Source organism: Tinamus guttatus, unplaced genomic scaffold, assembly GCF_059628265.1.
Source record: "Tinamus guttatus ecotype Peru unplaced genomic scaffold, ASM5962826v1 Tinamus_guttatus_pri_ptg000209l, whole genome shotgun sequence".
Classification (NCBI taxonomy): domain Eukaryota; kingdom Metazoa; phylum Chordata; class Aves; order Tinamiformes; family Tinamidae; genus Tinamus; species Tinamus guttatus.
This window is the reverse complement of record NW_028288743.1, coordinates 1,511,573-1,527,676: the sequence shown is the minus strand read 5'-3', so window position 1 is coordinate 1,527,676 and position 16,104 is coordinate 1,511,573. Positions and strand designations below refer to the sequence as shown.

At 39.7% G+C, this 16,104-nt stretch overlaps 1 protein-coding gene across 1 annotated transcript in view; it reads left to right on the top strand.

The window, feature by feature from the left end:
- Nucleotides 1-16,104, top strand: part of LOC104580256 (macrophage mannose receptor 1) — a 57,198-nt gene that overhangs the window by 12,375 nt on the left and 28,719 nt on the right. Inside the window, exons 6-10 of the mRNA XM_010227726.2 lie at nt 1,063-1,209; nt 5,019-5,201; nt 8,400-8,557; nt 13,912-14,025; nt 15,882-15,997. Coding sequence (XP_010226028.2) covers nt 1,063-1,209; nt 5,019-5,201; nt 8,400-8,557; nt 13,912-14,025; nt 15,882-15,997 — 718 coding nt within the window. The remainder of the gene's footprint in view (nt 1-1,062; nt 1,210-5,018; nt 5,202-8,399; nt 8,558-13,911; nt 14,026-15,881; nt 15,998-16,104) is intronic.

Sequence of the window (16,104 nt, the reverse complement as noted above, 5' to 3'; positions counted from 1 at the left end):
GATTATGTGAGACGGAGACAAAGCAACGAGCGGAGCTATTCACGGTTGTTAAAATTGCATTATGCAGCTCTCTATGCTATAGAGTATTATATGGGTTTTGGAGTAACTAAGCTGATCTTTCTTTAACTCCTTATGTTTGATTTAAATCTGTTTCTTAATTTCATTTTCAAAGGTACTACTCTTAACTCCATATGGCCCATCTTAGATGTGCTATGTCCTGCATGATTTTGCTCCGCTCAAGCTCTCTCTCCCTCATTTGCGTTACTCTGGATGTTCAGGAGTTGGCAATGTATTTTTGTGTGTTTTTGAAGAACTGGTGGGAGCTTCACATTGTTCCATCCCTCTAGCTGTAAATATATCTCAGGAGAGAGAATGTGCGGCCAGGGAGCTAGGTTATCAACATTTAGACCCGAACTGTTCTGATTCGGCATTCGAGAAAGCTAACTGCTAACAGCTGAACTTTTCTTCAGGATATTCCTGTTAGTACTAATACTAATCTTCAAGTGAAAATACCTTAGTATCCTGCTATTGTCATATTATTTAGGCAAGTGGGTATGAGGTTCACATTAGTGAAATGCACATTAGTAAAACAATTATTTATTACTTTTCTGTATTTACTGTTAATACTAAGCAGAAAATTTGGCAGCTCATGACCTATTCTTTCATATAAAGTTTGTACTCTAGAGGTTGAATGTTCTTCCTTAGGAAGGCGGGAGAAATATCAAACTAATGTACTGTTATATCTGTCATGAGGACTTCACTCCTGCCAAGAGAGTGGATACAACTTGAAACTTACATATTTCACTTACAACTGTGAAGTGGATAAAAATCTCAGCTTGTGGTTTCAATTTATGAAAAATTCCCTCCTAAGGAAATGAAGTTCTCTGTTCAGATTAAGGGACTGATTGTTGTTGAAGATATTACTGTATTACTGCAGATATTCCTGTAGCTAATAATTAAAGCACCGAACAACTTAGGCTCTGAGAGTTCCTGGGAAGGTAACGGTGATGGATGTGCTTGTAATTAGTCACTGGTGTTTTTTTTTGTTGTTGTTGTTTTAAGGAAACCCCTCTCCAGAGCCTGGAAAAATCTGTGGAGCATTAAATCCAGGCAAGGGTGCCAAGTGGGAAAATCGGGAATGTGATCAGAAACTTGGCTATATTTGTAAACGAGGAAATGCTACTTTAGAATCTTTCATTATTCCTGCAGGTAGGTTGGGTCATAAAACCCCAACAAATTATTAATGAGCAGTGTTTTACATCTGTAATTGTCATAAGTATTTGTTTTACTAGATGGTAAAATTGAGCAAATGACACATCTCTACCAACTTTGGATTGACTAAGATCCTGTGTAAAAGTGAACAGTGTGGACTTCCTTTTTATTCTGTACCTTGTTACGTCTTCCTTTGTTTTATCATCCTTCCCTTCTGTTATTCCCTGTTTCTCAAACCTTTGTCTCTTTCCAGAACGTACAGACGTATCCTAAATCCAGAGACATTATTTTGCATGAGTCTTAGAAGCAGAAAGCTTCAATTGCCAAACCACTATTGAATTTTCAGTCTGTTTATATGCATTGTATGCATTATGGGCAAACCAGATGTTAGACAATTCATTTTCAAAAGTTTTGGTTTGTAAACTATGTTTTCTAATCAATGCCCTTCCTGATTTTGTTAGTGTGCAACCAATCCAGTCCACACAGTTTAGGACAGAGACTTCTGCCTAATTTATTTTGCCTTATCACTAAGAGAGAAACACACAAGAATGTGCTAGTGTCTCAGAAATGGTTTGGGACATGAAAATTGCAGTCAAATGAATTATTTGTTCCCTGGTTCAAGAAGGACTTCAGTAGTGGCTCCTATTTTATTTAGATTTAAATTCATTTGGGGAATGGCCATTTTTTTCTTTTACATCAGGCTTTTGGTCCCCACCCCCTTAGCACAACAATAATGGGGAGGAAGAAGAGAAGTGAGACAAAAGTTTTCAATTGTACAGAAATTGCTGAGTAAACATGGTGACAGATTAACCAGAGATTGGCAGCAATTCATATAATAAATTATTTTCCAAAATGTCCCCTGGAAGGAAGTCATAAAAGAAATAAGCATGTAATCATGCAAGGTGTTAAGTGCCCTCAACTTTTACTGATGTAAAGGAAAACTCATGGCAGATAATGTCTTCCTGATTAGGGCTCCTGAGTCAAGAAATAAATTAAGCCCAAATTCATGCATGTACTTACTTGTGCACTTAATGTTAAGCACATAGGCCTTTTTTTTGGGAGATTTTTAACACCAGAAATTTCAGCCGAGTCCAGCAAGGCAGTGTATGAGGGCTGTGGAACAGAAGAATCATTGCAGCAAAATATAGGCATGCTTCTGTCCAAAACAAAGTAGAGAAAGATCTTTACAGAATCTGTACTTTTGTTGCAAGTGCAGATTTTCATGAATTCGGCTGCTGTGTAGCTGCTTGCAGCAAAAGTTTATTTCCACCAGGGGGCCACACAATTCTGCACATGCAGCTCCTGAGAGCCCGTTAGGGCTTCAGAGCGTTTGCCCCCTACTGCAGCCAACTGCATCAACAGTGGACTGTTAATTTCCCTGGCAAAATTACTTTATTTTTTAACTTATTTTTTTCTAAGAAAATGGGTATGTGTGATCTTGCTGTCTCTCTGTCTACCTCTATCAAGTGACTGCTGAAACAGATTTTGTCCCAATTTCATAAGTTCTTAAAGTGTTACATTTCCAAAAGTTTCATAAAACCAGGGCACTTGATTAGCTAAATTCTGTTAGTGTCACTGTTGCAGCTGCCATGTGAGCTCTCTCAGTCCACAGAGAGTGGATATAGGGGAAAGAAATTCTGAACACCTAAATCTTGAGGCAAACTTTAGTTTCTCTCACCACATAGGCACCCCAGTCAATTATCGTGAGACCTTCAGACTTCAGGAAAACAAACTTAAAAGAGTTTACAAAATTGCTTGCTGTCTTTTTGAGGAAAAGTTTTTACCAAAAAAAAAAAAAATTTCTGCATGTCGATATGTTCCACAGAAACACAGAAATTTTTCCACAGAAAATCCATTAGCTGGCCATCTGAGATAATATTTTTTTAGACACTAACTACTCCTTGATTGTATCGTATTTGTCCAAATTTGAATAGCTGCTTTGCATTAAGTTAGATGAAGTTCAGGGTCCACCACTTGTTTTTTATTAGGATGAAGAAACAGTTATATGCCATTGTGTCATGGTGTGCATTTTATTTAAAAGGAGAAGGGGAAGTGCAGAGTTCGTTTACTCTGAGTAGCAGGAAAGAAGAATGGAAGGTTTCCTCTTTCTGGGTAATACCCCGCTCTGTCATTCCGCAAGATGTACCAATAAAACTAGGCCATCAATTGCTTCTCTTATTTCACTGCTTGCAACAAATTCCATGGCATTGCAGGACTTGCAGCTAGAGGAGCCTCCCCGCCTGCCATAGCTGCTTTAGTGTTTACAGCAGTAGATCTGCAGTCTGGGAAACAGACTCTAAAGATCCGCTGAGAATAAAGAGCTTTGTGATAGTCCTTGTAGCCATGACTGAACTGATGGTGTTTGTTGTGTACAGTGATAGCAGTTGGCAGAGGGATGCACAGAGTGAATCGAAAGTGCATAAAAGCCTATGATCTTTTTTTTCCAAAGTTGTCCTCTGACTCCAGTAGCAAACATTTCAAATGCCATATGACCAGGCCAGTAGAGACATAGGATGAATTAGACAGCTGTCTAAAGCACAGGACTATCTCTACAGCAGCATTTACCATCTTACTTTCTCCCTTTTATTCCTCAGTTATCCCAGCAGCACTAAGTAAAACTTATTATTTTCCAGGGTTCTCCCTCTGTTTTCCTGTTCTTTTCCTTCTGTGGCAGGATTAAGGTGCTGTGACTCAGCACTGAGCCCCTTCTCCTTGGGGAGACAAAATTCAGTGCCTAACACTTTCTGAGAAGGTGCTAGTGCTAACGTTTTCTTGAGGCAGGTCTGCAAACGGGAGGTTATAACTGTTCCAGAAATCTGTGTTGTGACACTACGTGCTGCTAATTGTTGGCATATTCCAGCTGAAACAGGATATGTGTTTGCAACCTGAGCCTGACTGATCGTGGCTTTGGATACCTACTTAAATATTTCTGTGCGCTATACTCACTGTCATATACAAGCACATTTCTCCTGCCTCAACACGTGTAGTAAGATTTTTGCCAACAACATTTCTGCAAACCTGCAGTCTGTGTTCTGCTCTATATAATGCTGCTTGCCAAGCCCTCCTGCCCACTGTAAACTGAGTGCTGCAAGAGCTGTAATTTGTTTCTGTAACATTGGTATTGTGCTTGTTAGGCTTTTGGATGGCACCTCTCCCAAGACTGAATTGTTTGCTGAACATCAGTGTGGTTATTGGCAGTACTCTGGTGCTGTCTTGTTTGTTGAACTTTTATAAGCAGTTTTTAAGTATAAACCATTTACTTTGGCAGTATAATTTCCACAATGGTGCCTTTTAAAAGGATTCCTGAAAGCAGTATTTTTATTTGGATTCTCTCCTGCTGTAGAATCAGTTCTCTTTTCTGTGTTATTGTAGTAAATATTGTAGCAAATCCATAAAATGCTTAAGATTTGTGGAGAAAAAAAAATCATGCAGCCTGAAAAAATGAAAAGAAATTCTGATGTGAATGCAGGAAACTGACAGAGCAGAGCTCTGTAGATCTTATTTTTTAAGAAGGATCATAGCATGCATACTCCTAGTGGTCAAAAGTGTATTTTGATGGTCAATTTTAATTCTGTCTTTCCCCATCTTGTGAGCACTGCTTTTATAACTCTAATATTCTCTAAAAAATTAAGAGTTTTAATTTTAATCATGCTTGCATTTTATCTTGCTTGTACATATTTTTCAGCTGTGCTATTCTTCCTGAAAAACATGTGTAATTAATTTGTTTGTTAAATCTTTGCTTATGTAATTTTCAATCTTTAGATAAGAACATCATTATAAAACTGTTCATGGACATCTCTTTTCAGAGTCTAACATGCCAATCAGATGTCCTGATCAATGGATGTCATACGCTGGTCACTGTTACATAATTCACAGGGCTCCCAAAATATGGAAAGATGCCTTAACTTCTTGCAGAAAAGAGGATGGGGATCTGGCAAGCATCCATAATGTTGAGGAGTACAGTTTTGTTATTTCTCAGCTTGGATACCGTGAGTATTATTCATAATGACAGATCAGTATTTATACTAAGAAAATTAACAGTCCTGAATATGTCTTTTTTTTTTTTTTTTTTGCTAAGAGGAGGAGTCTTTCAGAAAAGTTGTCTTGATCATGGTGTGCAGAGGAAGTTAAGTTTTAAGCTTCAGAAATATTTGGCAGAGTCAAACCAAGCGAGAGAATAGCTATGATCAATGCTGTGAATTGCATCAAACCCAGACATCTATTTCTTAGAATCTACTTCTCTCCACCCTCGCTCAGATACTCTGCTTCTTTACTCAGAGACAACAATGTTCATTGGTCAAAGGCAGTGTGAGAAGATCTGAGTTCTATTACCAGCACTGCCATGTGCTCATTTTTAAGTCAGGTCCTGTCACCTGTGTTCCTTCTGAAAAAGAAAGGTGTCTGGAAGGTGGATTCAGATATGCTCAACTTAAATACATTTCGTAGCTTCTGAGCACACATTTGGGTTATTGCAAAGCAAGTTAGGCTGCAGATCCAGAAGGTCATCAGGGGAGATGCGGTCATGCTGATTTTGAGGCAGTTTTGTGGGTGCACAAAGGTGCACAAAGCTCCTTGGCCTGCAGTGTAACAGCATTCTTAGAGTGGCAATCATAAAATATTTGATATGCTTTAGTTTTGCATCCTAGCCAACTTTGTGGTACCATTGTAAACTTGTCCTTGTCTCCATATCCCTGCATTTAAGGCACAGACCTGTAATTCTTTTTTCCTTTCAATGGAGATGATCTGTCAGCAAAAGTGGGACCTCTAGATACTGCACATATTTAAAATAAATTAGACTTTCATTTGTTTCTGAAAGAAAATAGATGAATTTGCCTTACTCCTTGGAAGTATATTATTTCAGAGTTTAGTGCTTTCTTAACTTCCTTTGACTGACTGTTTTTGTAACAATGAGTGTTCCTGAAAGGCAAATGGTCCTGAAGGAAGCCGCACTTCTTACCTATGGTGCCCTCTCCACAATAGACTATTCTGGAGGTTTTCTTTTCAGAGGAAGAAAATTGAAATGCCCAAAGAAGCCTTTTAGGCAGTCCTCTGAAGGCACTAGGGTACCACTGCTCCCCAGGGAGATGAGAGCACCCTGTATTGCAGTGCCTAGAAAATCTTTTCTGCACCAGAAACCTGTTGCTTCACTCAGTGCTGTGCAAACAGAACATAAGTCAATCTTGGCTCCAAACAATTCACAGTCTCATGATAAAACAAACAAAAAGGAGGTACAATGAGATGAATATTGACATAATAGCCAAACTTGGTCAGTTTTTGTTGGCATCACCCACAAAGGAGAACTTTAGAGAGGAACATGGAGAAGAATAAAGAAGTGCTTTGTGGAAATTTCTGTGTTTACACAGAGATGCGGCATGTGATATGGCACAAACATGGCCAAGTGCATGTCTGGGAGAGTAGGAAACAGCTTATTTATAAGGCGGCTACAAAAAAACAAAAAAGAATCTTACTATTTAATCATTTAGCTTTAGAGAGGGTTGCAAAACTCTGACATAATTGCTTCTTCAGAAGAGATGATGCTATGTTGAAAGTGACTCTACTAATTCTTGACCATTTCTGAATTACATAATTTTTTTGAGATGATTTAGATGTGTTTGTTTTTTTATTACCCTGGTACATAGGAACTTTTGCAGTGGTAAAGCCTTTGCTATTCTAGGTGCCAGATAAGCACAAAACACGAAGATTTCACCAAATAACTAAAGTAAATAGAAATCAACAATGTGGATGACAGGAACTCAGCAGGGAATGATACATTAATCAACATGATGGTCAGTGTAATTATAACAGGTTTGAATTTTGGTAGCAAAAGAGAATTTCAAGTTGTGCCCTGAGGTGGTGTGTTAGGGAGCTTATGAACATGAAGGGCAGCCTGGCAGAGGAGGTAATGATCTGTGTTTGAAAATGGAGCCTCATGTCCAGCGCGTCCAAGCCAGGAGTGCTGGACAAGAGGCAGTGAGGACAGTGCAGATGAGCTGTGAAGGTTAGTCAGACTTTTTGAAGGAGGTTAAACGTTTGTGTCTAGCCACTAGAGTGGGTGGCATTTCTTGATGACTAATGTGGGTATATGAGGAACAGAGCTCGGGAAGTGTGGGGTAGATGAGCAGGCAGTGACGTGAATAAAAACTGGCTAACAGGCAGAACCTGCAGGGCTGTGCTCAGTGGTGGAGTCTAGTTGGAGGCCTGTAAATAGTGTGTCCTCCTAGAGTCAATACTGACTCCAGCCTTGTTCAATCTCCTCCTCAGTGACCTGGATGAAGGGACCAGGTGCAGCTCAGCAAGTTTGTGGGAGATACAAAATGGGGAGGCACAGCTGATTCACTGGAGGGCTGTGCTGCTGTTCAGAGGAACCTGGGCAGACTGGAGAGATGGACAGAGAGGAACCTCATGAACTTCCACAAAGGGAAGCACAAGGTCTTGCACCTAGAGAGGAATATCCCCACGCACCAGTACAGACTTGGGGCTGACCTGCTGGAGAGCAGCTCTGCAGAGAAGGACCTGTGAGTCCTGGTTGACAGCAAGTTAACCATGAGGGGGGCAGCAATGTGCACTCGTGGCCAAGAAGGCCAGTGCAATCCGGGCCTGCAAGAGGAGGAGGGTTGCCAGCAGTTCAAGGGAGGGGATCCTGCCCCTCTCCTCAGCTCTGGTGAGGCTGCACCTGGAAGAAGAGAAGCTGGAAGAATGGGGGATGTCTTATCAATGTGTATAGGTATCTGGAAGAAGGGTGTAGAGAGGATGGAGCCAAACTTTTCAGTGGTGCCCAGCAATAAGAAAAGAGGCAGCGAGTGCAAACTGAAACACAGAAAGTTCTGTTCGAACAGGTGAAAAGAACATCTTTACTGTGAGGGTAACAGAGCCCTAGAAGAGGTTTCCCAGGGAGATTGTGGAGTCTCCTTCCTTGAAGGTAGATATTCAAAAGCTATTTGGGCATAATCCTTGGAAATGTGCTTTAGGTGACATGCTTGAGCAGAGATGATCTCCAGAGGCTTCTTCCAAACTCAACCCTTCTGTGATCCTGTGAACAGTCTGCTTTATTTACGAAATAGGGAAGCCTAATTTTCTGTGGCTGCCTTTTTACCTTCCTGAACATAAATTCTTTTCTGTTCCACGGAGATAAAGGTTTATATCATATTAAAGGCCTGCTTACCAATCATATTAATCCTGTGTTTTAGAGCCAGACGATGAGCTGTGGATAGGACTGAATGACCTCAAAGTTCAGATGTATTTTGAGTGGAGTGATGGCACACCTGTGACCTACACCAAGTGGCTTCGTGGAGAACCCACTCATGCAAACAACAGGCAAGAGGACTGCGTCATCATGAAGGGAAAGGTGAAGTCATCCTGCCACTGGCTTAATTCTCACATCATTTTGTTTATCATTTGGGCTTCTTTTTTTCCTATTTTTCCTACAGGTGACATTACTGTTTGAAGCAGCCTCGAATAGTGGTTTATAGATTTTACTTTTTTTGATGAAAGTTCCCTGTTTAGGGTTTACAGAAAGTTGTTCTTGTTGATTCCCTGAAAAGTAAGCATTGATCTTTCCCCAAGGTCTGCATTTCCGGACTTCAGTTTGTGCATGTGGCCTCCAGAAGAAACTCTTTTTTTTGTCCAAACATACATTTATCTCTAACGTCATAAAAAAATTGCCAGTCTAATTTAAGTTAGTTGTATGTCCCATATTCAGTCAATTCAAAACAACAGCAACAAAAACCCAGATTCATCAAATGTCTTCATAGCTTCTTGAAGAAAAATATTTACACATTAACAGCTGTAAGGAAAATAGTTACTAAAGGCCTTGGTGGAAGCCTTTACTGAGTTACTATATACCTGCAATTACAAGCCTGCCTTGAAAAGCTTCCCTCTGGAATGTGGCAATGACAGATAATCTGAGAGCCGAGATATCTAGAAAAGTCAGTCCTAGTGTATGATGTTGCAAAATGGTATTTTTCCTCTTTGTGTTAATTAACAAACCATTGATCGCTACCTCATTCAGGTTTGCCTATTTAATCAGGAGTGAAAAAAGCCATTTTCTTATTTTGCAAAATTAAGACTTTTGATGAGCATGCTTGTAAATTGAAGAGAATTACCTTTTTTTCTCAACATGCCTGAAGACTGTTCAGAGCTTGCTTCATAGGGCACACATAGGCCACAAAATTAAAGGTGAAAGTTCAGTTCTTTCTTCTAGTTCCAGTATGTCTCAAAATATCAAACTTCAGAGTACTTTTTCCATAAGAAAAATTCAGGCTTTCATATCTATAAGGGAAACAAATGAAAGCTTGAATGTAACTTGGTTTTGCATTTTGCACCACCTTTTTATGTTTGCCATTGACAGCACTGAAAAAAATGTCTATTTTCCCCCCAACTCCTCTATATACTTCATCGAAGGTACAACATTTAATGGCATACACACATTTAATGGCAAAGATCTCAAATTTTGTAAAGGCCTTTATACTTACCTAATAGTATTTGTTGGAAGAAAAGATGGTAGAAAATTAGAAGGAAGGTGAACGTGATGGTGAGAGGTACCAGAATAGCTTAAAAACAGAAAACTTTAGTAAATGTAGTGAAATTGGGAGATCTTTTTCCAAGTTGGTGCAAGTTTCCTAACTTTAGCTAGGTGCCATCATCAACAGCAGGTGGATGTGCATGGAGTTGGTTCACACATCTCCGCATCTTTCTGGTGCACATGCTCTCCAGTTCAGAAAGCGAGACTGAATCCAGTGGGACTATGTAGGAGTCCAGTTGGCTATGTAGGAGATCTAGGGGTATTTCTAGGTAATACTGGGGAGGTAGAAGATGCATTCCTAGAGGAAGGTGAAAAAGAGCCCACAGGATCATGTTCAGGAAGGAATAAGGAAGAGAACAACAACATCCTTGGGAAATAAAACCAAGAAGAAGAAAGCTGTGTAGACTACATCATATTAATCTCCCTACATTAAACAGAACTATGTGTGTAGGAGTGTTTTCTGGCCAGGGCAATTGAGATCTGCAGTTTTATTGCTGCATTAAGAATTTAGCACGGAAGAGGAACTCATGTGCAGTCAGATGTGTCCGGAAGATTAGAATTTGATGTGTGTTTTACTGAAGAATTTTGCCCAGGTCAGAAGCAATGGGTAAGATTATAATCTTTTTTGAATTCTTCTCCCTTGTTGTTAATGGTCATACTTTAAGGACTGTGTAAATGCATATTTCTTCCATAGCAACCAGTCTATGATGTTCATAGTAATTGAACAAACAGATTCTTAAGAGCATAAGGAATTTCTTGCTCTATTGTCTGTGCTTCCTGGGCAGTGGCTATGCCAGTGTTAGCTAATGATGCAGGGGATGCTTTGTCTAACTTGCTTATAGAATTATAGACTCAGGCAGTGGCAGGAAGCCGAATGTATGAATGTATAAGGTTGGAAATGGCACTTGCTTCAACTGCCAAGGTAAAAAACCCGGAGAATTTTGTGAAGTTCAGGAAGGGGAGGTTTACAGGTTCACTTGGCCTTGGTTCATGTGGTTCATGTGAGATACAAGGAACTTAGCTGAGATTTTATCCACTTTACCCTTTAGATACCTTAATCTGTTGGTGTGAAATTGGGCTTTTATGGCATTATGCATGGAGGTATTGGTGCAGGGAGTGTTAGAAGAAGTTAGAGGATGACAAGCATTTAGTAATATGGATTTTGAAAATTTGAAAAGATTGCTAAGCTTGCTTTCTGTTATTCATAGTTTCTTCCTTTAATATATATATATTTTTTCATTTATATTTTTAAAAGTATTTTGGAACATTTAGAGCAACTTAAGTGTACTGGCAAATTCAGCAGGTTATTGGATGCCTGTTTTTCTATCAGAAGCACTCGACCTCTTTTCCTTGAAGAGCTCCAAGAAAAAAAAAAAAAAAAAAAAAACAAGGAGCACTTTTGGCCTGAGGCAGGATCTGGAAAGCACTTGCTGTCCAAAGCAAGTGTTAGAGAATTTTAGGAAACTTGGATTCAAGCTAAACCTCTTTATTTGTGTGCAGAAACAGGGATCCACCAGCTATTGGATCCAGTTTGCTGCAAACCTAAAAAAGTCCCTTCTAATAGTTTAAATACTACCTGTTGCATTAAGTAATACCTATTGCATTCATCCGGCAAAGCGCAGCTACCTCAGTTTCTGCTGCAAGGTTAGCAGAAAGACAAATCTGCTTAATTCCGTAAGATTCCAGGAAAAAGGCAGGGCAGCTAAATTTTGCAGCTTGCCTTAGTAGCATGCTTTTGTGCAAGGGCAATAATAGGATGATATATAGTGAATTCATGCCACTCTGAATGCTAAGCCCTGAAAGAACTGCTGTCGATCTGCCTAATATCTCCTTCTACCCCTTTCTTCATTGGGCCACACATGGAAAGCTAGTGGATGGAAGGAGAAATGGAAATCAGTCCATTTATGCCCTCATCATCTCCTTGCATTTTAACTCTTGAAGCATATGCTCAGATGGCAACACTGGAGTGTCTTGATATGAAGTATCAAGAATAGTTACAGACATGTCAGTGATGTGTGATTGCTCATGTGTGCATAGTCCGATCTTTTCATAGATGACAAAAGAGTACAAAAGGTATCTAATATTTGTCTGAGAATTAAAATAATACTGTAAGCATAAAGATTTGGACTCTCTTGTTGTATTTTGTGCATCATGATAAAAGTGGCAGCATTCACTGTGACTGGATTCCATTCCTCAGGCGCAGAATTTCTGATGTCAGACTGGCATGCTTACTCACTGTATGAAGAACCAGCTGAACATACCTTGTTTGGGCTGCTAGACATTGACTTCAGGAGGGAAGCAGAGGACTGCAACCTCTGTTTCTGCAAGCAAGACTCTTTCTGTGTCTGTCAGTACAGAGGATTTTGAAATCCTCTGACAGTGAATATGTATTAAGTGAGACTTTTATTTGAGTAGCAGATGCCTTTGTAATTCCAGCAGATATATTTATGGCTGAGACTATAAATAAAAATAGCAGTTTGCTGTTCCATTTTGCTACTTCACTAGGGCTTTCACTTGTGTAGTGTTAAAAAGCAATACAGAAAACATGATGTAGTTCTTGGCTGAAGGAATTAAGTTTTTTTATTATTATCATTGAAAAAGAGTAGTTTGGAAGAGAGCATAAGTCTTTGAGCTTGTTACAGAGGATGGGATCAATTCTTCCAAATTGTTTATGTAGCAAAAAAGCAGAACAGGCCACTTAGGGTGATTTATTTGTGTGGTTAACAACAGGTTAGTTGGAAGGCAGCAGGAGTATTCTAAAGAAATTGCTTCCTCCCTCACTTTGAGGAACTGAGATAGAGAATGATTTGAGGTCTTCCAGCTACAAGGTTCTTTGGTTCCTAGACAGTGTAAACTATTACAAAAGTTGTCTGTAACCATCCAGGACCTGTCCCACTGCCCTCAGCAAGGGCAGGCCCAGGTAAGCCAGGTGCAGTCCAAGGTTTGAATCCTCAGGCAAGTCCATAGTGATGAGTCAGGTCTGAGGTCAAGCCAAGTAGATGAGTCAGGATCAGACCTGGCTGAGATAACCAGAGTCAGACAGTCCAATGATTGCCAAGCAGGTCTGCAGTGACAAAGCAGGGCTGAGTGACAAAGCTGTAGGAAGATAGTCCAAAAGTCAGAGTCCAGATCCCTGTGGTCCATAGCCAGATGGCTGTGAGGGAGTTGGTGACAAGTAATTCTGTGAGGTGGAGTCTGAGCTTAAATTGACCCCCTGAGCCTACAGGCAGGGATGGGGGCAGAGGCCCATGTAGGGTTGCTCAAGGCCATTAGGGCCTATTAGAACCCCCAGGGCCCTAATGGGAAGTTGGAAATGAATTGTAAGACATGCAACCACGCCATTAAAAAGCACTTGTATCTATAATGTGCCTATTCATTGCGTTATGATTGTTGACCATCTATTTTTCATTGAATTTGGTGATCTGAGATGTGGTTTTACTTGAAGTTACTTTTGTTGTGATGTAGTCCTCCGCTATGAGAAGAGAAGGCTGAGAGGGGATCTAATCAGTGTCTGTAAGTACCTCAAGGGAAGGAGTGCAGAGGACGGTGATGGTCTCTTTTCAGTGGTGGCCACTGATAGGACTAGAGGAAATGGCCGGAAACTGAAACACCAAAAATTCCATAGGAACTTAAGGAAAAATTTCTTAACAGTGAGGGTGACAGAGCACTGGAACAGGCTGCCCAGAGAGGTTGTGGAGTCTCCTTCTCTGGAGATCTTCAAAACCCACTTGGATGCAGTCCTGTGCCACGTGCTCTAGGTGTCCCTGCGTATGCAGGGGGGTTGGACTAGATGATCTCTAGAGGTCCCTTCCAACCCTAAGCATTCTATGATTCTATGATTCTATGTTTGCTGTTTCTACTGGAGTTATATGGAGGCCGATTAACTCTTTGTTTCATCTTGCATGGTTTTTAAATCGGGCGTTTGTGTAAAGATTTTGCTGTCACCTTACTGGGTTCACTTTTTATCTGGGTAAATAATCAGGATAAGTGTAAAGCAGTGGTGAAAAATTGCCCCAGTACAAGAAATCAAGTTGGAATGAGGTTGAATTTAAGTAATGAAATTATATGCAGGTTTTGCTTCTTTTTAAAACAGAAGAAAATTATTAAATACTTAAAAATGTAGAGCATGTTTTTGGAAGAGAGGTTGCACTTGGCTGATGTGCTGTTCTTATGTTCAGGATGGATTTTGGGCAGACCATTCTTGTGAAAAGAAAACTGGCTACATCTGTAAAAGGAAACCCATGTCAGAAGCTCCTACAGAAGAGGAAACTATTGATACGGGCTGCCAGAGAGTAAGTGATATATCAGTTGTTTGAGCTGAATAGGCTGCTAAGAATGATTAAGAGAAGAAAATGTCATCTAGATGATGTTGAAAGAACAGAGAAAAACAGAAAAATGGGTCAGTGTTATCGTAATTTGGCCTTCTCATTTCCATGGCAGATGTGAGTCATGAACTCTAGGTTCTGGCTATCATTTGACTCTTGAGGCTCCCTTTCTTTTTCCAGAATGTAAACAAAAACTCAAACTTGCAATAGGCCAATTTTCCTTGCTTTGCAATGAAGCCGTCTGAAGGAATTTGCCTGTGTCAGCAATTGCTCTTCTGCTCTGTCTACCATTTGCTTCAAGATTAGTCATGGTGGTGAGACTGCCAGTCTTCATAATGTTCTGCAGGCAGTGCTGTGGCCTCTGGCAGTGCTCCCTGTGTTGAAGAATGTTATGAATGCCTAAGCAAAATTAACTGATTGTACTCCTTCTGAACTGCCAAATATCTATTGCTTATTTTGTGATGCTCACCTTCTGGTAACATAACGCTCAATCATTCTAGAAAACATCCTACTTTTTATTTTAGGTCACAGGGAATCTAACTGCCTTCCCTTCCTCACCCTCCCCATAAAATCACTGCCATTCCTCCAGAATCTGCTTTATACAACTCCAGGGAAAGTTTGCCTGGATATTTATTCCTCAGATTAGAAAAATAATACCTGGGAGCCTTGCAAATGTTCAGTTGGTGGAGAAGGTAACATCCATAACCACTAGGATTCCTTTATCTTTAAAGGAATGCACTTTGTGGACTAAGTGCATGCTGGTGGAAAACAAAGTCTCTTATGGGTGAGAAATTAAAGACCCTCAGAAGGTAATGTATGTGAATTGTGGCTAGTTACAGGAAACTCAGAATATGTGAGCATATTCCCGATATTTTATTGACAAAACATTAGAAGAGAGTCTTAAGGTTAGTTAATATGTAACAAGCTTGTCTGAGTTTATCAAGTTGTCTGATTATGGATTTGTCTGATATATAGAGAGGTGATTTTCAGAGAGCTTAGGCACAGTGTTTGCTTCATTATTTGGCAGTTTTGCCAGGAAATTCATTCTGACTGCCTACAATAGTAAGTGTAATCCCTTTGCACTGTCACAACTGCTTTCTCAGTTCAGCAGACAAGCAATTCAACCTTAACTGCTTTCTCCATCTCTGTATATAGTGAAAGAGGTAGTTGTCATTACTTCTTATAAGTGATTTGAACAATTTAATTCTTCTCATGGAAGCTATGAAGAGCAAAGGTCTGTCACTCTGAGAGACCACCATTATCCCTTGGCCATCCCTGACTTCAAACCACAGTAAGGGCATAAGAGTGTCATAAGCACTGCAATCTAAGGACCTAACGTTACTGAATTAAAGGAACATCTAATGGACTGTATTCTTTCATTACTGTATGTTTTCAATATATATAGCTAATATATAAATGAATGTACAATAATTATATCTTCTGCACTTTTAAGACTTTTGGAAGACCTACAATACTTTCCTAGAGAATCATGTCCAAACTTCCCAGACCATATTTTGCTTTGCCTTCGCATCCAGGGAATGAAATTATTTGGACTTACTGTTAGATAAGCAGAGAGAGAAAAGACAGATTCAAAACCTGGTAATGGTTTTGAAATGGAGGTCCCCACAGAAAAATCAGTCATCACCTCAGTATTATACAAAATGCTGTTATGTTTCACATGTTACCCAGTTAAATTATTTTCCCTTCTGGCTCTTTCAGTTTAATTGCTTCTTTGTCTTACAGTTGGGATTTTTTTTTCTTTTTTGATAAAGAAGTTTAGAAAAACTTCAACATATGTGATTGCTTAATGTTTATTTTGACAGGGCTGGAAAAGACATGGTTTCTATTGTTACTTAATTGGAAATACATTTGTATCATTTTCTCAAGCAAATCAAACCTGTGAAAGGCATCAGGCTTTTTTATCAACTATCGAAGACAGGTATGTAAAAGTCTGCTTGCCTGAGGGGACCACATGAAGGTCTAACATCATCCAAATATCAAAATAAAGATGCTGATCCAAAATCAATAATTGATTGATTCTGAGTG